The sequence below is a fragment of the Poecilia mexicana genome, unplaced genomic scaffold (assembly GCF_051168715.1).
Source record: "Poecilia mexicana isolate PSO_F unplaced genomic scaffold, ASM5116871v1 scaffold_16, whole genome shotgun sequence".
Lineage (NCBI taxonomy): Eukaryota > Metazoa > Chordata > Actinopteri > Cyprinodontiformes > Poeciliidae > Poecilia > Poecilia mexicana.
The window spans coordinates 23,162,200-23,185,685 of NW_028263385.1; the positions used below are offsets into that span (position 1 = coordinate 23,162,200).

The 23,486-nt window shown below is 42.4% G+C and overlaps 1 protein-coding gene across 3 annotated transcripts in view; it reads right to left on the minus strand.

Moving 5' to 3' along the window:
* LOC106926239 (RNA-binding motif, single-stranded-interacting protein 3-like) overlaps positions 1-23,486 on the minus strand; it is a 132,035-nt gene that overhangs the window by 6,589 nt on the left and 101,960 nt on the right. For 2 of the 3 annotated variants that reach the window (XM_088013825.1, XM_088013826.1), the window contains exons 7-10: positions 19,351-19,457; positions 17,796-17,839; positions 8,278-8,374; positions 6,638-6,688 (exon numbers count right to left, since the gene is read on the minus strand). In XM_088013825.1, the coding sequence (XP_087869951.1) occupies positions 6,638-6,688; positions 8,278-8,374; positions 17,796-17,839; positions 19,351-19,457 (299 nt within the window). The remainder of the gene's footprint in view (positions 1-6,637; positions 6,689-8,277; positions 8,375-17,795; positions 17,840-19,350; positions 19,458-23,486) is intronic. The other variant, XM_088013827.1, reaches the window with a different exon arrangement.

Below are 23,486 nucleotides of genomic sequence, written 5' to 3' on the forward strand. Positions count from 1 at the left end.
AGCAAATTAACTATGCTAGACAGCGTGGCAACTTCACCTTCTCTCTTGTGTTTAGGGCGGCCCTCCCCGCCCTTCATTACAGTTTCTCTTTTGCTTCACAATTCATTTGTTTTGCAGTCAATAGCACCATCTGTTTAGCTCCAGGGTTACATACTCAGTCACGCCAGAGTCTGCACTTTATAAGTGAGCCAGATCAGATTCCCTAAAAGAAACAAATATGAAGTATTCTGTAAAACAGAAACAGACACTCCCGAACAAAGAGATAATGGTTAGCATGCACCTAAACTGCCTGGAGTCACTTCAAGAAAACTTCCTCCCTGTTCATAAGAGGCCCAGCAAAGGACACAGATTTTATTTTTGTCCTGTGTTACTATTATCTGTATCAATAGCCTTTGAAATGTTCTTTTTCAAACTCATGTGCCTTACTTCAGAGTTCTTCATTCAGAAAGAGCAATTCAGACCAATACACAGGAGTGCAAAATTGTGAAGTGGAAGGATAAAGATGCAGGATGCAGAAACATGGGCAAAAAAGTCTGTACATTAAAAATTAAAATAGCAAATACAAGTCGAGTAAAAGGCAACATGGTGGAATGGTGGGTTACAGCATGAAGTATAATGAAGTCTGAAAATCAATTCAAGTTATGTGTGGAATTTACAAGTTCTCTTATTATGTACATGAGTTTTTTTTTTTTTAATTATTACTATTTTTTTATCTCCTACTTTTGAAAAGCACGGCTGTTTTCTTCTCTTTCTTTGACCAGCTCGTTCTTTGCGGTGAGTGTGTGAAAGCCCCACTTTGACTGCCGGGATAAGAGCTGGTTGTAATTGTCTAAATACAGCCAGGAAAAAAGATGTTCGGACTCCCAGGTCTTGTTAAACTTGATGACTACAAATGTTTCGACTTTGTGCACGGAAATAAAACAACTCAGCTGGCCCGCTCGGCAGGCTTGACAGCACCTGCTTGCTGAAAGGAGGAGAGAGGCTTTTACAGTAAATCTCCTGAATGCGAAGGGCTTTGATGCCGTCTAACACCTTGATGCTCTAAGCCTCGTTTCTCCAGTACGGTGCGGCTACAGCCTGTGCTGCTCTGCAAAAAAAACAAAACGACCTAATACGAGTGTGTGCTGGCATGCCTGACAACATAACAGCAGATGTAAACACAACTGTTTAACTACACTCCCCGTGGGAACAGACGCCATGCGCCGGCGTTGTTCCGGGGAGCCGAGCCGTCAGCGCCTCCATGGATGCGTGTTGAGGCAGGGTAGAAGAAGTTTGGCATTTCAGGCCCAAGCTGTTTGACACTCAACGAGCTGCTCTGCAGAGGCTTAAAAGCGCTGCTAAACAAAAAAAAGATGCACCTAAAACCGGAGACACAAGCCGTTTCGAATGTTTTCAACCTACATAGAGTCCGTCAGGTGAAAAACAGCTTACCCTCATGAACATTACAGAGAAAGATTACCAGAGCTGTGAACAGCGGTGCTAAGGCACGTCGATGTAGCTGCTGTATTTACAAGGCGATCTGTTTGAGGACTACAACCGTGTAGTTATAGCTACCCAGAATCACAATCTAATCACCATGTCTCTATGGGACACAAAGGAATGCTAACAGATGCATCAACAGATTTCCTGGAAGAAAGAAGAAGAAGAGTTAAAAAAAAAAAAAAAAAAAAAAAAGCGTTTTCCTCTGCCAGTCAGATTTACCAAACACAATCCGGGCTAACAACTGTGGTTTTTATCCACCTCAATAAACTGATTGCTGTCATAATGACTTTTTCTTCCTCTGCATTCAGTCTCACAGCAGGTTCCCACAGAGGAAGAGGGAGCTGCACAAAGAAGAAGGAGAGCCGTAATGAGTAACTGCCCGCTTTGATTTATAGCTGTACACGAGTTAAACGGGCTATCTCTGCATGTGCCTCAACGTGGACACAAAGCATTAGCTGGAATGTGATGAGTCTAATTATGCGCTGCAGAGCATGTGTACGTGTTAAAGTTTTCATGCGTCAGGCGTTGCTGCTGGGGTAATAAATGGACGAGCGAGGCCGACAGACATGAATCTTCTCCCTGAGGACGACAGACCGGGAAGCAAATCCCCTTCCACCTTGGACCGGCTCACTCGTTTCTGTTCCTTTCTCGCGTTTTCTCCTCTTTCTTTGTCTGCATTCATTTAAAGAACTTATGCCTGACAAGCTGAAGGCTTACCTAGTTCAAATGTTTTAAGCCCTGTGTGCTGCAGGCACTATGCAGCTTCAAAGACACAGTATTAGGAATAGTAGCATCGCCGGATGGAGAAAAAAAGAAAAAAAAAGCTGCTGCTGTTTTGTCAGGACTCCTTTCTGTGTTAGCATGTTCCCTCCCTAGCTAGAGTGCTTTTATGTCCAGGTGGTTTTGTTGTTCCTAAAACTTCCTTTTCCACATTGAAAACACACCCTTGCTGTCTCTGTTTATACACACAGAAGCAAAGGTGATCTGCAGAACAGAAACTGCTTGGAGGTAGTTTCCACGCACACCTGCATGCATGCATGGCTGACACAAGCAGGATGACAGTATAAAAAAAAAAAAAAAAAAAAAATAGAGTAAGAAGTCTGGGTACCGGCACAGGCAAATGCACTGGCCTTTTTGGTAGATATGTGAAAAAAAAAAAAGTTATCGCACAAAAAAGGTAGAAAAATACAGCCTTTAATCCAGTGGGTCTCAAACTCCAGTCCTCAACAGCCGGTGGCTTAAAACCTTTGGATGTTTTTTTAAAATCTCGACATCCTGTGTCATATTCTTAACAAACGCTCATTACTCAATAATGACGGAATATAAACTCTGGGCATTAAAGTTCCCGGGCATCCAAATGACTAATTTTGGTATTTTAACTTGGTGAAATCTGAAATTCTAATTCCTCACATGTCTAATTTCAGGCCTCTCAAATAAGCAGCATTTTTTTTTTCCGATGGTCGGTTAAGGCAATGCATTAATTTCCTGTATGAGGATTTGTAAGTAATTATGCAGAAGGACATCTTTTTACCTTAAGTTGAGTAAGTTGTAAAGACAGGCAGTTAAAGTAATCCTAGCATTCATCCAGTACTTGGAAACACAGTCTTTAAAGCGCTGCTTAAAGTGTGTTTTGGTGTGTTTAATGTTTGTGCTTCTCACTTAATCTCAGAAAGAATGAACATAAAGCTCCCGAATCCTGAATGTGAGCAGGTGTGTGTGCGTGCTTGTGTGTGTGCCTATGTGTACTTTCCTTCTGAAGCTGTCAAAAAAGAGGATTCAACTCTGTTTACTTCTCGTTAATCCTAACCTGTTCATGAGTCATTAATTTAGTCAGTCGCTATGTTTTCTTTTGCCCATGTCCATCTCAGCACATTTGGCAGATTTGTGCAATGAGGGTGCAAGAAACCGAGTATGCAATGAACTGAGAATGAGAGGCCCACATAAATGTGTCAGCCTAAATGTGTCAAGTGGCGTGCATCATTTATCAAAGTTAGGAGTTATTAACCGTGGCGCAGCAGAGAAAAACCCTGTGCTACCACTTAAACTGCGGTGTCTTTCCCCGTTTCTCTCTCTCTCCGTCGCAGCTTTAATTTGCCGAGCTCTGGATCCAGGAAATACAATGACTAGCCTTCCCCCATGTATTCGCGTTGGGATTTTGCGGATGCACAGACGGGGTTTGGGAGCAAAAAGCACACAGCCCAGACATGCTTCTGCAGAAGTTTTCCTTTCTTTGTTCCGATTTATCCCTTGTAATCCCTTCCTTCTCTCTCTCCTTTCTCTGTGCGCGTCTCTCTCCCTTTTCCTTGCACTGTCAAAGCCCCACTTTTGCTATTTATTTTCTATTTCAACAAGCCCTCGGCCTTCCCTTCCTGTTATCTCTGTCTTACTTCTTCCAAGTCTTAAGCTGTCATATCAAGCAGTCTGCCAAATTATTAGATGGGACATTTATTTGAAAGTGCAAAATGGACCAAAAAAAAAGAAAAAAGAAGAGATTTAACTGACTGTCAAAAGTGACCAAACGTCTCTGAGAGGGATGCAGCACTCTTGAAGCTGCTAAGATATTGAGGGGGTGATCACAGAACCATAAAATGTTTTACTGTAAATAGTCCGCAGCATCGCAAGAAACATGTTGAGGGGGGAAAAAGGCGCTAGCCAAGAATTTGAGAAGAATCAAGCATGCAGCTACCAGGAAAACCATCGTCGTCCAGGTCTGTCATATTCCATACGTGAAGCCTGGAGTATCTACAAGAACAAGATGTTCAAAGCTCAGAGACAAGGCCAAGAGCTTAGCTGTAGATCTTGAGTTTATAACCTGAATCAATCGCCATCACTAAATATGCATTAACAAATCTTCAACCACTCTAAACAGTTTATCTGGCAGAAATTTTGCATACCGGAGCCTCTAAGGCGACTGCAACATGAATCTTTTCTGCCAATGATTTTGAAATCCACTGGCCCTGCTGCGCCGAACAGCAATCAGCTTGCGAGATGAGTACAGGCAAGACAACACTGTTCCTTCCTCTAATTAAATACAGTACTCTGCCTCGTGCATCAACAAGGACACAGGTTTTATATTTCTACCTCAGGAGAGAAAATATAACACAGGATGGGCTTTGGCTCAGACTTTGTGTTGGGCTAATTGAGAAGCCTTTGGGACTCAATCGGATGTAATTGATTACAGTTCCTGAATAGCCAAAAGGAGAAAAAAAATTATATCAAGATTGTGTAAATGATTAGTATCAGAATGAAAGAGGAACTGGTAGTTCTTCCACAGAGTTTATTGACTGTACACCCACTCTCAGAGTCAATATATGAGTGCCGGTGAGAATCTATAGCATGTGTGGGTGTGTTTTTCCAACAGCTTTCCTTTGCTTTGTTTTGTTTGTCTGGCAAAATATTATCCGTCCTATTTTTTTTATTCGAAAATGTGCATAGATACAAAATGTCCAGCATTTGTGCAGTTCTGTATTTGCAGTTCCATTTCAATCCAGCAGGGAGCAATGTTTTATCGTTGATTTTACAGATAGCTCTGCTGAGCTTTCCAAGCTGCCGTTCGAAGGAGACGGCTCAGAAACTGAATCAGCAGAACAAGAGTGAAATGTAAAGGTGTGTGTCAATAGATCTAAACACCATCAATAAGTAATGTTATTGTAGAAATTAAATTGAATGTGTGAGACATACTTCTCATGCATATTCAATACACGCTGATGTACTTCACGTATCGGCAAACAAAAAGAAAACAAATTCAGCTTCTCAGAAAATTACATACAACAAATTAAACAGAATTAAAAGAGAAACATCATCTGCTAGGAAGTATGTCCATGCACTGTGCAGTATAAACACTTATTATTGGTCCCAGTTCCTTTTGCATGAATTACTGCTTTAATGTGACCAGACAGCCTGCAGCAACTGCTGAGGAGGTCAGGAAAACCAAGTTGCTTTAACAGTGGCTCTCCTGTGTTGCTGGATCTGATGTTGCTCGTCTTCTTCTTGACAATACCCCCAATAGATTCTTTATAAGGTTTACATCAGACCAGTCTGCTGGTGAATCGGCCCCAGTGATGCCATGGTTGTTGCTACGTTTGGCGGGACAGGTGCCAGGTGATGCTAGAAAATAAACTGTGCATCTCCATAAAGTTTCTCAGCAGAGTAAAACATGAAACGGGTCAAAATGTTTCTGGTAGACTGCCGTGCCCAAGCTGTGGCTCAGTTTGCCTCTCCTTTCTGTATCCAGACTCTGGCACATTAATGTGCTGCCACTACAGGAACAGTTCAGACCTTCTTCACGTTGTTCTCTCTAGTTCAAAGGTGGATTAAAACAGTTTTATTCAAGTTTACATATGTGTGTGAACAGTTGGCTTTCATAGCAATGACCATTTGTCACTTGTTTGCTGGACCACGGTCAAATCTGCACTCTTCCCCATAACTGTGGAAGCCATGGAAAAAATATCTCTATTAAGAATTGTTTTTTTTTTAACCCTCTCGCAATCCTAAGAGGGGTTCCAGTGGACCCCGCGTGAGGTTTGTACCCTGTGTGCGGTCCCAGAGGGGTCACACTGACCCCGCATGTGCCATTATGAGGTTTATCTTCTATGATTTCAGGAATTGACACATTCCCATTGTCCGACTGTGACATCTGCCGCACTCCTGAGTATCACGCTAAGAATGTGGGAGGGTTAAATGAAGATAAAATCACTTGAAATGTTGACATTTATCAACATATTTGAATTGAATCACAGAAATAAACTTTTAATATTCTAGTTTACGATTCACCTTTCTGCCTCAATAGGAGTTAGCTGACATGTGATAAAGTTAATGAAATCTTTCTAGCATCCCTTGGTTTATTCCTCCCCAATAATTTACTGTAATTAGTTTTATTTTAATTTCTGAATTTTTGGAGATGGTCTAATAAGTAAAATCTATTTTTTTAAGAGTATGTAAAAGTGCTATTAGAATTAACTTTAAAAAAGAAATGTGGCTATATTTTAAATCCTGACATTAATATCAAGGCCCGATAATGAGACATGCTTACGGAGTGAAGGACAGACATAAAACGAGTCAGAGCGAGGGACTAACGAATGCAGAAAATGACTCCACCGAGACATGATAACACATGATGAAAAATCAAAAGAAAAAGTAGGCTTTGAAGACTTACTGTAGGTTGCATAACATACTGTTGATGTGGCATCCATGATGTACTCTGGACCTACGTAGAGACAAGGAAAGGGAAAAGCCGAGAGAAGAGAAAGCCGGAGGAGACGCCAGTTATATCAGATAAAGGACAGAAAAAGAGAAGAGATGGGGAGTAGGACAAGAGAGGACATGAAAAAAAACTTAGAGCGATTAATTAGGAGGGAGTTGGAGATGAGCGGCAAGATAAAGCAAAAAGCCGACCACGAGACAAGACAAAAGAGAAGAGTTTGGTAAAAATGTTTTGTATCCATGACAGGAAAGCAGAAAAAAAACAAACAAAAAAAACAAGCGGCATTCAAAACGAAAAGGAAGAGAGTCAAAATGAGACAACAAAAGAAGAAAAGAAGATTTAATCATCAGTCCCTGTGGCAGAACATGACAGCGGAAGCTGAGGCTTTGCTGTACTTTAAGTTAAGCTGTAATTATGACAAGTTACAAAGACTACGGAGAGCAAAACTATCCACCAGTTACTGCTTCACAGTGAGGGTTACATCATCAAAGCTCTCTTGGTCACATATCACTACTTTCATCTCGTTCTGTTTTCTGCAGTCCCTGAAGGCTACTTTGCCACATGTAAGATACTGTACGGTTCACAGATTGCAATATAGTGCAAATGCGCATGTTGGTTTATCTACGGTATGTGTAAGTGTGTGTCTGCGGGGAGATAAGGCTGCGTAACATCGCCAGGTCTCCTCCTGTGTCTTCTGCAGGAAGCAGGATGTGACTTTGAATTCTGCTCTGCTGAACGTGTGCCTTTGCATTTGTGTTTTACATTTGTTTTCCTAAAGCTGTGTGGGAGGCGAGGTGACTGTGTCGAAATCTGTGTTTGACAAGCTGTCGATCAAGAGCCTGCTCAGGTTTTTAAAGAACCGCAGCTTAGATTATCAGGCAGCTTTGATATAACTTGTTTTGATATGAGGGGAGCAGGCTGGGCACACTGGGACGGGGAAGTGGAACAGAACTTTAGGATCAGAGCTAGGCGGACAGGGTAAGAAGGAATATGTCACCGGATGCCTCAAAAGGCCTTATTCCCCTTAAGCATAGGGACTATACCTCAGATAATGTGGGGTGTTATGTTTGCGTGTGCATGCGTGCATTAACAACAAACACATGGATGGTTATTTTTAGCTTGCAACATGTTCTCATGTGGATTTTGGATAGGAGTAGGCAAAGTTAACCCCTACATTCTGCAGATTTGCTTGTCTTATTCCAAGATATTATTTCAAATCCATAATATATATTTTGGCAGAAACACCCATACATGATGTATATTAAGCCATTCACATTGTCAACATCAAAATCACACAATAAGCCAGGTGTTAGTAGAACACCTCCAAAATATTAGCTTTCCATTTTTATTTGAAAAGATAGTGGTTCGGAAAAGCATCTATGCCACGTGAGCTTTGTCACATTTTCTCACACATATTTATACATTGTTAATTGGGATGTTTCTGTAATAGACAAACACAACGTATCACATAATAATGAAATGTAAGAAAAGGTGCATGATTTGGAAAATGTTTTGCAAACAAAAACCTTGCACACATACAAAGTCCCAGGCAAATACACCATGGACATGCAACTACGGGACGGTCAACCCACCTGATATGTGGAGACAGGGGAGGCAGCAATGAAGGGTGTGATTGATGTCTGTGCAATCATCCGATTGGTGGAGATGCTATAGGGTGAAGAGTAGAATCTATGAAGCATACAAGACAAACAGTCATTTTCATCATCTACAGTACAGCATCAAACAGGCTCAAAGTGGAGCAAACCTAAATCAGAAGTATTCCAAACAATGCATGCATGCAAAAAAAAAAAAGAATAATCAGTTAAAAGGCTTCTCTGCATAACTAGCTCTTGATTTACAAACCGTGTGTCGCTTCGTGCAAAGGTGAAAATGAGCGCCTCTTTGTTTTGAACTGCCAGGCGGATGTTAGCTCAGCGCTGACAAAACGAATCAGACATCATCAAAGATGTCCTGGAAACAATAAATATTGCAGCTTCATTCTGAGTCAAACCATCAAAGTCATCCAAGAATGAAACTTGACACTGCATTTGAGTGCGCATCATTCTACAAAGGAGTCTGTTCTATTGCCATGCATGATAATGAATTACCCCCTTAATGTGTGAGTGGGTGAGAAGTTTCAATATTGCCCTTTATGCCTCCACCTACACAAATGGTAGATGAGCTGTATATGTAGCATCAGCTTTTTATGCTCTGTTTACTCTTCGACCTATACCTCTATCTGCCCTTCTGAATCTGTTCCATTTCTTTTTGTCTATTTTTTTTATTTTTTTTATTTCACCCCCATAACCCTGCAGCAGTACAATGCTGTGGCTCACAGTGCTTTATTTATCATTGTGTACCTAGAGAGGACATGTTTCATCCGCCAGGCCATGTTGCTGTGCCCGATCGATCCTAAAGTGTCTGTTGGCTGAATAATGGTGTATGGGAGGGAAGGCAAAAGAGATCCAGAGACAAAAGGAGAAACTCTCCTCTACCCGTCTCTGACACAGTCACTTGTGATTTCATAGAAATGGTTTGCTTGATAAAAATGCGATATTTCTTATTTACAGAAGGAACTCGATTAAAAACAAATTTTATTTCTTTTTTTTTTATCGTCATCACTTCCACGGTTGCCTTGGGTATGTTTTGACAGTTAAATAACACCTGTGTGTTTTTTTTCCCATATTTCTTAAAACTATATAACATTACACAGGTCCTACTACCATCAGCAGAAATGCAGCGCTCCCAGTCAGAAACAACCAATCAGAGCCAGGAGGGGGGTCTTAGCATGGTCAATCATGCTCATGTATGCGCTGTAGCCGTGATAATAGCAGAGAAACAATTTACCATTACAGAAAAAAACTAATTAACCGCCGTCATCAGTGGACATACGTAGTAGCCAGAGTGTTCACAGCTGGCTTCGTTGTGGTGAACCAGCTGTAGTGGAGCTGAGATCAAGAGGCAGGATGTGAGCAGCACATACACAAGCTTTATTTGTTGGTGCTAAGACCTTCCTCCTGGCTCTGATCAGTTTTTACTGACTTCTGCCGATTTCTTTTTCTTTTATTTATAGTCTTCTTTCCTCCTGCCGCCGCAGTCTTCTCGCCTCCGTCCGTCGCAGTCTTCTTGCCTCCGTCCGCCGCAGTCTTCTCGCCTCCGTCCGCCGCAGTCTTCTCGCCTCTGTCCGTCGCAGTCTTCTTGCCTCCGTCCACCGCAGTCTCCTCGCCTCCGTCCACCGCAGTCTCCTCGCCTCCGTCCGCCGCAGTCTCCTTGCCTCCGTCCGCTGCAGTCTTCTTGCCTCCGTCCACCGCAGTCTCCTCGCCTCCGTCCGCCGCAGTCTTCTCGCCTCCGTCCGCCGCAGTCTTCTTGCCTCCGTCCACCGCAGTCTCCTCGCCTCCGTCCGCTGCAGTCTTCTTGCCTCCTGCCGCCGCAGTCTTAGGGGGCGGGTCGCCTAAGCAGCTTCAGTAGGGAGACCCAGACTTCCCTCTCCCCAGCCACTTCGTCCAGCTCCTCCGGGGGAACCCCAAGGCGTTCCCAGGCCATCCGAGAGACATAGTCCCTCCAGCATGTCCTGGGTCTTCTTCGGGGCCTCCTGATGGTGGGACGTGCCTGGAACACCTAGGCAGGGAGGCGTCCAGAAGGCATCCTGACCAGATGCCCGAGCCTCAAATGGCTCCTCTCGACGTGAAGGAGCAGCGGCTCTACTCTGAGTCCCTCCCAGATGACCGAGCTTCTCACTCTATCTCTAAGTTAGAGCCCAGCCACCCTACAGAGAAAACCCATTTCGGCCGCTTGTATATGGGACTTCATTCTTTCGGTCATGACCCAAAGATCATGACCATAGATGAGGGTGGGAACGTAGATCGACCGGTAAAACGACAGCTTTGCTTTTTGACTCAGCTCTCTCTTCACCACGACGGACCGGTACAGCACCCGCTTCACTGGTGATGCTGCGCCAGTCCGCCTGTCAATCTCCCGCTCCCCTCTTCCCTCATTCGTGAACTAGATCTCCAGATACATAAACTCCTCCACTTGGGGCAGGACACCCCCCCAACCCAGAGAAGGCACTGTACCCTTTTCCAGCTCAAGACCAGGGCCTCATATTTGGAGGCACTAGGTCTCATCCCGACCGCTTCATGGGAGGCTGCGAACCGCTCCAGCGAGAGCTGCAAATCACGACTTGATGAAGGCAACAGGACCACATCATTCGCAAAAAGCAGAGATGCGATTCCAAGGCCACCAAAACGGATCCCCTCAACACCTTGGCTGCGCCTAGAAATTCTGTCCATGAAAGTAATGAACAGAATCAGTGACAAAGGGCAGCCTTGGCGGAGTCTAACTCTCACCGGAAACAAGCCCGACTTACTGCCAGTAGTGCGGATCAGACTCTGACACCGGTCATACAGGGACCTAATAGCATCTATCAAAGGGCCCGGTACCCCATACTCCCAGAGGACCAACCCACAAGACTCCCTGAGAGGCGTGGTCGAACACCTTCTCCAAGTCCACAAAACACATGTAGACCGGTTGGGTGAACTCCCACGCACCCTCCAAGACCCTGCTGAGGGTGTAGAGCTGGTCCAGCGTTCCACGGCCAGGATGAAAACCACACTGCTCTTCCTGAATCCGAGGTTCGACTATCCAACGGACCCTCTTCTCCAGGACCCCTGAATAGACCTTGCCAGGGAAACTTAAGAGTGTGACCCCTCTGTAATTGGAGGACATTCTCCGGTCCCCCTTTTTGAACAGGGGGACCACCACCCCAGTCTGCCAATCCAGGGGAACTGTCCCCAATGTCCATGCAATATTGCAGAGTCACATCAACCAACACAACCCAACAACATCCAGGGCCTTAAGGAACTCCGGCCGAATCTCATCCACCCATGGGGCCCTGCCACCTAGGAGCTTCTTAACCACCTCGTTTACCTCGTCCCTAGAGATTGGAGAGCCCAACCCAGAGCCCCAGGCTCAGCTTCCTCAGTGGAAGGCATGTTGGTGGGATTGAGGAGGTCTTCGAAGTATCCTGCCCACCGGCCCACAATGTCCCGAGTCGAGGTGAGCAGCACACCATCCCCACTATAAACAGTGTTGGTGCTGCAGAAGAAGTATAGCACCAACACTGTTTATAGTGGGGATGGTGTGCTGCTCACCTCGACTCGGGACATTGTGGGCCGGTGGGCAGGATACTTCGAAGACCTCCTCAATCCCACCAACATGCCTTCCATTGAGGAAGCTGAGCCTGGGGACTCTCTCCTGGGACGAAGTCGCTGAGGTGGTCCAAAAGCTCCTCGGTGGCAGGACCCCAGGTGTGGATGAGAATCGCCTGGAGTTCCTTAAGGCTCTGGATGTTGTTGGGTTGTGTTGGTTGATGCAACTCTGCATTATCGCATGGACATCGGGGGAAGTTCCCCTGGATCGGCAGACTAGGGTGAGGGTCCCCCTGTTCAAAAAGGGGAACCGGAGGATGTGCTCCAATTAACAGAGGGGTCACACTCTTAAGCCTCCCATGGCAAGTTGTATTCAAGGGTCCTGGAGAGGAGGGTCCATCGGATAGTCGAACCTTGGATTCAGGAAGAGCAGTGTGGTTTATGTCCTGGCCGTGGAACGCTGGACCAGCTCTACACCCTCAGCAGGATCCTGGAGGGTGCATGGGAGTTTGTCCAACCGGTCTACATGTGTTTTGTGAACTTGGAGAAGGCGTTCAACCACATCCTTAGGGAGTCTTGTGGGGGGGGTCCTCCGGGAGTATGGGGTACCGGGCCCTTTGATAGACGCTGTCAGGTCCTTGTATGACGGGTGTCAGAGTCTGGTCCGCATTGCCAGCAGTAAGTCGGGCTCGTTTTCAGTGAGAGTTGGATCGGTCGTACAGGTGCGGTGCGTGGGAGTTCGTCCAACCATCTACCCCTTAGTTGTCTTCAGCTGTCTCTTGTTTCCCCTCTGTGTTGGCTTGACAGCATCCCTCCCTTCTGGTGCCTACGAGCTGATTCTAGGGTTGTCCCTAAAACAGGCACAGGAAATCTTGTGGCCACATCTCCGATAAGCTGCATTGACAATGGAGTTGGGGAACGACTCTGTGCGGGCCATGTTCCATCCACTTCCTCCGAAGTGGATGGAACCAGAGGTGAAGAACTTGCTAAGGAGCTTCCTCAAACTTTTCTTCACCAAGAAAGAGAGTAGTTCGTTTTTTCTCCTTGGTCGGAGATTTCCCAACCTACTCCCTACCCGGCGAAGCCACTTGGAAACTCGTGACCTAAAATTTCCGGCATTTCTGCTTTCAGAATGGACTTCCTCAAAGGAAACATCCATTTCTTTAGCATGCATGCTTTCATGATGTTGTGGCTTAGGTTGAACATCATGTTCCGAGCTTTCTTCTGAAAATATTTCTTCTGATGATGAACACTCAGAAATTCTGTTAAAATATGGCACATAATTTTCCAGATCTAAATATCCCAGGACGGATGTTTCTTTAGAGGAAAAACCCCTCCTGTCATAATTTTCAGAGAATTCAATATCATCTTCTGTGAATATTTCTGAAGAAGATTGTCTTACTATAGAATGCTCAGACACTTCTTCAAATTGTGCCACAACATTATCAGCAATTGTGCTTGTAGAAGGGATTTCCTTAGGGGAATCGTCCATATATGCAGGGTTCATGCCATCAAAATGGTCTGCATAATTTTGAACTCTATCTTTTGAGTTTCCATCAGCAGAAGAAGTTGCTTCTACCAATGAATCCTCATAGATTTGTTCAAAATTTATTGCATCTTCCTGGCCGTCACAGCTCGCTTCAACAGCCAGGTCCATTTTTTCAAGGGGAACTTCAACACTTTTGCAAACATCAGTGTCTGCATCCCCAGGACAAGTTTCCAAGTCCAGTCCACAGATACTTTCCGAAGCCACAGTATCTTCAGGATTAAAAGTTGCCAAACTTGTCAAGACACCTGAAGTGGCACTGACAAGGTTGGCAGAAGCGTCCATGTCACTTTGTTCTTCAACACTTTTACAAACATCAGTGTCTGCATCCCCAGGACAAGTTTCCAAGTCCAGTCCACAGATACTTTCCGAAGCCACAGTATCTTCAGGATTAAAAGTTGCCAAACTTGTCAAGACACCTGAAGTGGCACTGACAAGGTTGGCAGAAGCGTCCATGTCACTTTGTTCTTCAACACTTTCATAATTAGTGTCTGCGTCCCCAGGGCACGTTTCCAAGTCCAGTCCACAGATGCTTTCGGAAGCCGCAGTATCTTCAGGGGTAAAAGCTGTCAAACTTGTCAAGACATCTGAAGTGGCACTAACAAGGTTGGCGGAAGCATCCATGTCATTTTGGTCTTTATCAGAACTTTCACTATCAGTGTCTGCGTCCCCAGAGCAAGTGTCCCAATGCAGTCCACAGATGCTTTCTAAAGCCACGATATCTTCTGGAGTAAAGGTTGTTAAACTTGTCACGACACCTGAAATGGCACTGACAATGATGGTGGAAGCTTCCGTGTCACTTTGGTCTTCAGGAATCGCTTCCTCAAAACCAAAGTATCTCCTCCTGTTATCCTCTTCGTAGTCCCTGAATTCTTCAACAACTTCTTCGGTATTATTTCCCAGTAGTTTCTGAACTCCTTTTGTGACTAGGTAGCCAAGGCCCCAACCGATAGTAAGCAACATTTTCACAGTAATTTGAAATGGTTTCAAAAGTCACTGGTTGAAATTGTCTCTCTGAAACTGAAAATGCTGTATCTCCAAGGAAGTTGAAAAGCAAACTGAAAATTCTTGTATTCCAAATGTTAATAATCTTTTGAACCTTTATGACATCATCGATGAGAACATTGATGACATGATGATGTCAAACAACCTGTGTCAGGTTCTTGTTTGTTTTAGTTGCTATGGAAACACAAGGAGTTATGTGTAAGGTGGGGCTACATTCAATAAAAAATGCATGTGTGGACATTTAAATTTGTGAATGCAAGTCAATAAATGTGCATAAATTTAAGTTTTGTATTTCTCCTGTTTTTCAACTCATGCATATGTGTAAAAATCAAAGATTTTACCTATGACAATGCCCATAAACAAACAAATTAATACAAGTGTTTTATAGAGTAAGTATTTGTCCAGAAGTTAGACACATCAGTCACATTTAGAAACTGTCTCTAAGCCATCTGCTTGATCTATTTTGAACTGTGCGTGAGGAGGATCCCCTTAAACATATCAAGTCTAACATATCATATCAACATATCAAATCAAGTCCACATCACATTTCAAGCCTTTGAGGAGAATGTTCAAATCTCAAGTCTTAACCCTCACTCCAAGAGGAGTCTCAAGTGTTTCACAACTTAAACAACCATTTTCAAAGTACATGCAGGCCATCTCATTTGACTGCATTGCTATAGCTTAGGAATTCAAAACCTCAATTTTCGGAAAAGTGCAAAATTAGTAAAGAAAGGAATTAATTGTTATTAGAGAGAAAGCTCACCACAAGGATCACATTGATCACTTTACTTTTCTTGTGTTTACGAAACACAAGAAAAGTAATCCGGAAACAGGATTCTGGCAATGCTAGTCGACTCCTGCCAGTAAACTAGGAAAAATCACTACGCTCGTATCGTTGGGCAAAGATTCAGAGGATAAGACATCATGTGTAAACCACATGAAAGTAGTCTAAGGGCACAGGCATGGATTGCTTCCAGCAGCACTGTGTCAATAACGTTTATTGATTTTCCAATAGAAGACCAAGATAGGAGTCAGTCAACTGATCTCAACATGGCTGAGGTGCATTTCACTTGCAGAATTCCAAAGTACTGATAAACAACAAAAGAAAACAGCTGCACTGAAAGTCTGGCAATTAGTCATATTAAATTAAAACCGGTGTTCTGTGTGAAAGCCACAGTCTGCAAATGATTCCCACTGCAAAACTAAATTTGACTTGGATTAACTTTCCCAGCTGTATGTCAGCCATTGAAATGGTTCTTCACATGAAGGAGGTAGATCTGCTGAAACCTTTTTTTTTTTTTTTTTAAAGTTGGAGGTCTCCTAAAGCCAATCTTCAGTTTTATATCTACTTGAAAAGTTTTTGAGTAAACTTGAGAACGTAAAGTACATCAATTATCGCAGCAATTATGTCAGTTGCCAAACGTTTCCAGGCCTAAAGATTTTGAGTCTATATTGAAAATGTCTGACTAAACGTAGATTGAACCGAACTGAAATTGAAACTGAAACATGTTTGAAGAAGTATTGATGATGCGAAAACAAGGTCCCTTACTGAAAAAAAAAAGTACTGGCATGGATCCATCTTTTAGACTACAATTAATATATGACATGCATTACAGATACTGTATTACTGTCATTGATGAATACAAATAGGGACAGCAGCAGGGTTATTCAATATTGCTCTGTGATTGTATTTATTGTATTTTTCATTAGACTGATGGGTATTGAGAGTAGGAAGTTGTGGACAGAGGACAAATCCAAGGTTATTGATAGACGCTATTAGCTCTGAGCAGCAAACTGTCAATGGCGACTTAAGCACAGCTATTTAAAACAACGCACTTAACATGTAATGGTGAGCGGAACACCAATGCAGCAGTGTATGTAATCTCTGGTGCAATCTAAATGCAAAGTCAGGAGTTTTCCATGACAAGCGACATATTTACTTATGATGTCAGTAACTTTTAAGCAAATAAAATGGTGAGAGTTTGCAAAGTCCTGGAGAGATTTGGGGTTTAGATGATGTGGAAGTCAGTCCATTCATCCATTAATTCATTGTTTTCCACTTTGCAGAGGTCAAGGGGGCTCACAAGACCTGCAGGCAAACTCTGGGATTTCTCTCCTCAACAACATCCCCCCCCCAGCTCATTCTGGGGGATTCCAAGGTGTTCCCAAGCCAGTGGGTCCTCGGTTAATCCCCGGGATTTTCACCCAGCGGGAAATAAAACCAAAACCTCCAATTAGAGGCAAAAATGACACAATTTCCAGTAACACAAATGTGGTTTTCCGTCTCAACAATCAACTGCTCCCGAGTTCAGAGTGGCTGGGGAAACTGTAATTGATTCATAGCCTTCCTCTCTCTCTTTGGGCTGACTTTAATTTTGCCTTTGCCTTCCTTCTGACCCTGTTCATCCCTCCATTTTTATTCAAACCCCTTCCCTCCCTTCTTTTTGCCTCTCTAATTAGCAACATTAGCATTTCACAGTCGTTTAGTGCTTCGCCGGAAGAGGCTTGGATGACCTCGGAAGAGAGGTCAGCGAGGACTTAAATAGCCTGAAGTCCACAGATGCTTGTGCGTGAGCATGGTTTTATGCATGCATGGACCAAAACTAAAGTAATTATTTGAAAACTGAAAGCAAGAAGGGGTAGAAGACAGCGATGAGTCAAAAAAACGTTGTTGAAAAGCCCAAAATGTCAAAAATAATTCTTTCAACCGTAGAACATAAGGCTGAGTGAGCAAAAAAAAAAAGAAAAAAAAAAGGGGGACGGATATTTAAGATGAGGTGAAAATGCAAAGGACAGCAAAATGCAGATCTAGCTGTGATAGTTGGAAACGTATGAATGAAAAAAAAAAAGGACGGCTGACTGAGCTGACAGGAGAAGAAAGGGAACATAGAGCTGGGAGCAAGCATCTCCTCCTGGGAACGCATCACCAGAAGCATTCCTAGCAGACATGACCAATCTCCAATTTCCCTCTGAAACTCTACACACACTCTGCTCTCTGCATTCAACCCAGGAGTGCTGAAGATAGCCAAGCTGACGAAAGTCTTACAGCAGGACTGCAACACCGCCCAACAACCCCATCTGCAATCAGAACCAACACGTCTGACAGCTGGTATGCATAGGTGCATAAATAAATGCTCCATCTGCAAGAGCCAGATTGACGGAGCAAATGTGTGCCTCACCAACCTGTGCATTCTGCTTCAGCGCTAGTAAACGCAATGTGGGCCCATGGCTTCAGGTGCTTTTGCTCATCAGGTTTAAATGTTTGTGGCACTTTTGTTCGTCTGCGAAGCCGTCTAATGTGACTGATACCGATGGCTATTCTCAATAACAAAATCTTGCAGAAAATTGCCCTCAGAATTAAAATACAAATGTTTAGTGTACTTTAGCAAGAAAAAAAAAAAAGACAACCTACCCGTTCTGCATTGTTGTGGGGTCATATGTTAATGCCATGCCACTCTGTTGACAGAAGAAAAGAGAAAAACATTAATGACAAAAATAAACTTGCAAAAATGTCAGAAAATACAGTCAAAATTGCCTTTTTTCCACATCTTTAACGTAAAAATCCTTCAGCATCACACTGGAAACAATTTCAATCAGCCACCTTTATGTGAACAATTAAAAATGCAACAATTTTTATCTTTTTCCATTGCTACATTAATCATTATGATAAACAGGGTGAGGGTTCGTCATCATGACTGAATTCTAATTGTGGTGAACGTGAACATTAAATGCTCAAAACAATGCTTCAGAGACTGGGCCGTTATCTTAAAATAAAAATATGCTAAAGAGTTCTTTTATTACCTGGAACAATTTTTCCAGGAAAGAAACACCCCGAGGATCAACAGCAAAAAGGTGCAAAATATAAAACCTATTAAGTCGCAAAATCGAAAATCTGTCACTGAAGGATCTTTACACCACATCACTAACAAATATTTCATTAAATGTGTGAAAAGTAGAATTATCATGTTAAAAATGCAACTTTTCTAATGAAAAAAGTAAAATAAAATATTCAGAGCTGTAAAACTGACTTTGGTAAGAAGCTATTTATCTGCACTGCTGTTTTCTTCCTCCTCACCTGCAGCACAGTCAAGAAATGATTCCAAGCTTCACATGTACCCTGTGTGTGGTTCTCTGAACGCAGGTGTTTACTTGTGTGTGTAAAAATGTGTGTGCATCCTTGTCTCAAGGCCAGGCTCTTTTAGAAAACAGGGGTTCAGGGAGCCGAGCTGAGCGCGAGCGTGCAATGAAGCACCTCAAGCATCTCCACTGTGAGATGTCTCTATTAGTCAGCCTGGACTCTTAAACCCAATTCCAGAAAATGCATAAACCTCTAACAAGATGCTCTGGGGCCAGGCGAGCCTCGTCAGAACTCTGGACGGCTGGAAACTGTGTGAAGAATTCTGTGGAGAACGCTCCACATTTATTTCACATCGACACAAAAGGTTGGAAAAATGAGAGAAAATGTGAAATTCTACCACCAAGGCATTTAAAATGAAGAAATACAACACTGTTGAAATTTGTTTGCATGCATGTAAGGAGGAGTTTCGATCCGTTACATCCTGAAGGATTGAAGGTCAAACACAAACATCACGGTTGGCCGTCGCGATGAAGTCGCCGCCTGGTGCCGTTTCGTTCCACTTCACCACACTGCTCTTTCCCAACCTCCTTGCACCGCAAGAGCTGAGAAAATTTTACTCTGTGCGTGGGTGGCGACATTATTTTGCACTTTTCCGTTGTTCTTTAAATTAGAGGTTTGGCATCCAGAGTCTAAATCTGAACCCACTCTTTGTGCAGCAGTCAATCTGCTTTCAGTGCTCAGCACAAGGTTTCATTTTATACAGAGATGACAATGTAGAGGTGAAAGTTTAGACAAAGAGAAAAAAAATGTGACTTTGCGAAAGTTTAGAAACGCGATATTTCAAATTTATACAAGGCCTGTTTTGATTGTTTAATAAGCTCCAGCTCACCTCTCCTTCTCTTGTCCACGGTCGTCCATTCTGGGGATATTTAACCTGGCTCTGCCTCTTCTTCTGGCCTCCATCAGCAAACTTGCACAACAGGGGCTCCGCAGGAGCTAGAGTCAATTAAATGGAGATGGAGACAACGACAAGGAAAAAAAAAAAAAAGATAAGTTACTCATCTTAGTCGTAAGAAAAACCTCAGAATGTTTCCAAGATGAGATGAATAAAGGGAGTTTTATGCTGCGACTTAAAAGCAAACATATCGTTAATCAAATGGACCTGGAAACCACACTTAACCTCCAGCAGAACCATTATCTCCTCCACAGCTTTATCAAATCATCTGAACAACAGTCTTATCGCCACAATTTCTACAACTTAGCTTTCTCGAAAACAGCCTTGACACTGAATCAAAGCCACAGGCTAATCATCAAAGCATGCTAAGCATGGTTCAAAACAAACCAAACAGTCATGCTCAGTGCCCCAAATTATCCCCACACTTTGACCCCGGGGCAATGGGTGCAGATTACAGCTGCTTCAAAGAAAACACAGCCTCTTTCTGGACCAGAGAAAACAGAAAGACTTGATTGCAAACTGGATTAACTGAGTGTGACCCCTCCATTGGACCTCTATCTGAACTCTAGAGTACTAGATGCTAAATAAAGAGAAGTAGTCTGGTGACAGTGTCGACACAAAAAACAAACAGGCTTGGCAAATACAAAATTATTCTAATTTAAGGGCATATCTTATGAAAACGGGTCAGGGTGAACAGCAGTTTCTGTTACAAGCAAATTCTTCTGCAACAGCACGAGTCAAAAACACATTTAAAAGTATAATAGGCTATTTATTTAGACAGTTTGATGTTTTTATGTAATGTGAAAGAGATTTGGTTGCGGTTTGATAAGCCACAAATTTAGCTGTACGAAGACTGTTATTCTGTCATACTGAGTGAACAGACGGACCCATATTCTCCTATGTAGTTACATAACTACACAAAAGCTGTTCGCTTTAATATAATGTAAGAAACATAATCAAATTCAACACCTCAGGTGGGCTGAGACATAAAAGCCCAACACATGTTGAAAGCTACAACATTTAGAAGATATTGTCCGGTATCCTGGGAAACGCTGTCAGCTGTCTATCCGTCTCCGTTTGTTGCTGGAATTATAGGGAGCCTTCAATACTGAGCTCCAACTTGTGGAAGAGGAGGTTTAGTCTCTAATCCTTGAGCACTGATATCCTGCAACTTCCGGAAGTGTCCCAACTCCAGCATACTGGGATGAAATGACTAAAAGACCTCCTCATGCAGGAGGCAGAGCGTCCTGCATGTTTTAAACATCTCCGTTTCAACATAAAACCCGTGTGTGAAGAATATTTGTTTCCCTTTTCATCACTTTAGCACCTACCGTGTAGCTTGTTTGCATGTGTGTATTCAGTGAAATTTGCTTTGTGAATCTAGTGCAGAAATAAGCAGTAGCCTTGCAAATTTCCACAGTTGTGACACAACATTTTCATAGATTTTATCATGCATCCTTTCATTCATCTGAACAATAGCAGAGGACACAGTAATTTTTCAGCGAAATGACAAAAGCAGAACAAACTTTACCAAATTGTTTTTATGTGTCAACACAAGTCAAAATGGAAAACAATATTTTTTCGACAGTAGAAGGCTACTCTGAATTTCATGATTCATAATGAAAAAAATATATAAAAAATTGAATTTCAACCACACATTTGAAATGTTGTACCATGACAAAACTGAAGTTTAGCACAGACATGAAAGCTGTATCTGTGCTCAGTAGCTGTTCTGTTTCCCTGGTCGAGCGAACAGAGTAAGACACGGCGACAACAGCTGACAACACATCAAGTATTCTGGCAGAGCATGTTTTTATCTGTCTTTTCTGAAGCAGAACCCCCCCGCCCCCCCAAAAAACAGCTGAAACTCTGTTTACTATTTTCTTGTTGTGCCTGCATGAAAATGAGTCCTCTGAAGTAAACAGGAATTCTTACTTTACTTAGCAGCGGTGTTGGCATAAACATTTTTGAATACAATTAAATTGCATATTTTTATAGTTAACTGACTTCTAAGTAAGTTTAAAAATATTTTTCCCCAGCAAAGAACAAAGAAAAACTACTTGTTTTTTGGTTTCAAGGCTGCAAAATGACATTAATTTAAATGCAAAAACATGTTTACACTCTGCATACGATAAAATAAATCCAGATGGAAAGTTGATAAAAAAAAAAAAAACAATATAAATGAATCCAACATTTTTTTTTTTTTGCAGATAAATAAGGTAAGTTTTGGGGCTCACTCTGGACAAGCCGCCACAAGTTAACACAAATGCATACAAAACGGACCAAACGCACACATGAGAAGTCAATTCTTAGTGACCAACTAACTTCAATATTATTTATAAAAAAGCAGCAGTAGAGCCAATGTGTGGTTGGGGCGAACGTGTAAAGAGCACACACCAAAGACCCTGGATCGGGGTCCTAATAGGAACGTCTAGCTTCTAAACAAACAGCAGACACATCTCTCAAACAGAATTGGAAAACATTGAATTGTGAAGGTTCTACGTGTAGTATGTTGAGATAAAACGTGAGGTTGTGAATGTCTGACAAACATTTGTCTGTGCTTAACCAAAGAACACCAATGCCAGCGGCCAGTCTGCGTTGATCTGACAGCTAAACCGCAGAAAAACTCCACCGAGGCAAACAGAAGTCACAAAGAGTCTAAAAAATTAATTGCAGGAATGCCTTGCAGCTGTCAGCTTGTACGTTTTGTATAACGTGGTCAGAGATTGCATTCTGTATATTTGACCTGTACGGTGAGCTTTGGCTTCCCAAAATCAACATTAAAGCTAAACTATGTATAACTCCCAGAAAAAACAAAACAAAAAAAACCAAAACCTTCAGGAATAATGTGAGCTGGATAGTTGATTCAAATATAGCGATGTGCTGCACCAGTCTAGCAAGACGTTTTATTCCAGGCAAACTTTAGTGGAAATAATCTGGTTTGCTTTGCTTTTATGCCTTATGGACTGAAACTCTTACTGTTACAGATTCCAATATAAAATCTCCCAAGCTTTAAGAGTGCTTTAACATAATGTGAGCCATATACCAAAAGTGAAATTTGACCCCAGGAAATCCACCAAAGTTCACTACATTGAAACAAAACGATGTGGAATGGCAAGTTATTTGACTGGATTCTACATCAGGTCGATTGTGGACATTTAAAACAATATGCAAAACACATTTTACAACTTTGTATATACAAGGGTCCTCAGATTTCAGCAGGCCAGTGTCAGACTCAAGATCCATTATGGGGAAAAGCGGAAAAAGCTTAGGAGTTAAAAAAAAAAAGTATATAACAAGTTCTGATTGCTCCACATTACAGTATTACATGAAAGACATCATTTTTAGGTAAATGATTAAGACTCATGTAATGGTTGTGATGCTGTTCCAGTATATTGTTTCTCCTTTGGAAGTGATTCAAGGACAATCAAGTTCTGGGTTGTCCAAATACACCAAATAAATCATAGCTTGGCTTGGGGAGGAGTATTGACATCATTTTATTAGACAGACTGTAAAACTGGGCCTGCAAGGCAGAAATTGAAGAGGTATAAATGGTCCAAGGACCTAAATTCACTTAATGGGCATTAACAGCCATCATGACAGTCCCTCTGAGACTCATGATGAAACCTACAACAGTCAACTTGTTATTCCCTAATTAAGAACTTGATATGCAGTAAGAGAACAACAATAAAAAACAAATCAACAAGAGCAAAGGTCACCTGTATGTAGACATAGTTACTTGTAATGTGTATGTTTTTTCTGCTTCCTTTCACGGTTGCTTTTCAGCAGCCTGCAGCATTTGGTTGGAAGTTATAAATAATGACTACGCTTACATGGATAATTTGTTTAAAGCTGTTCCTCGTGTCCTGTTGTCATGATCCTATATATTTATGCCATTCCAGTAAGACCCACTGAAGAATGTCCATGGAGAAACACCAGCTCATGATATTAATTTCTTCTTTTCAGCCATTGTACTTGTTTTGATACACATTGTGATTCCAATCCTTGTTTCTGTTTGATTACATCTAAAATGACTGGCTCATTACAGACTAACAGTGTTGTAATCTGAG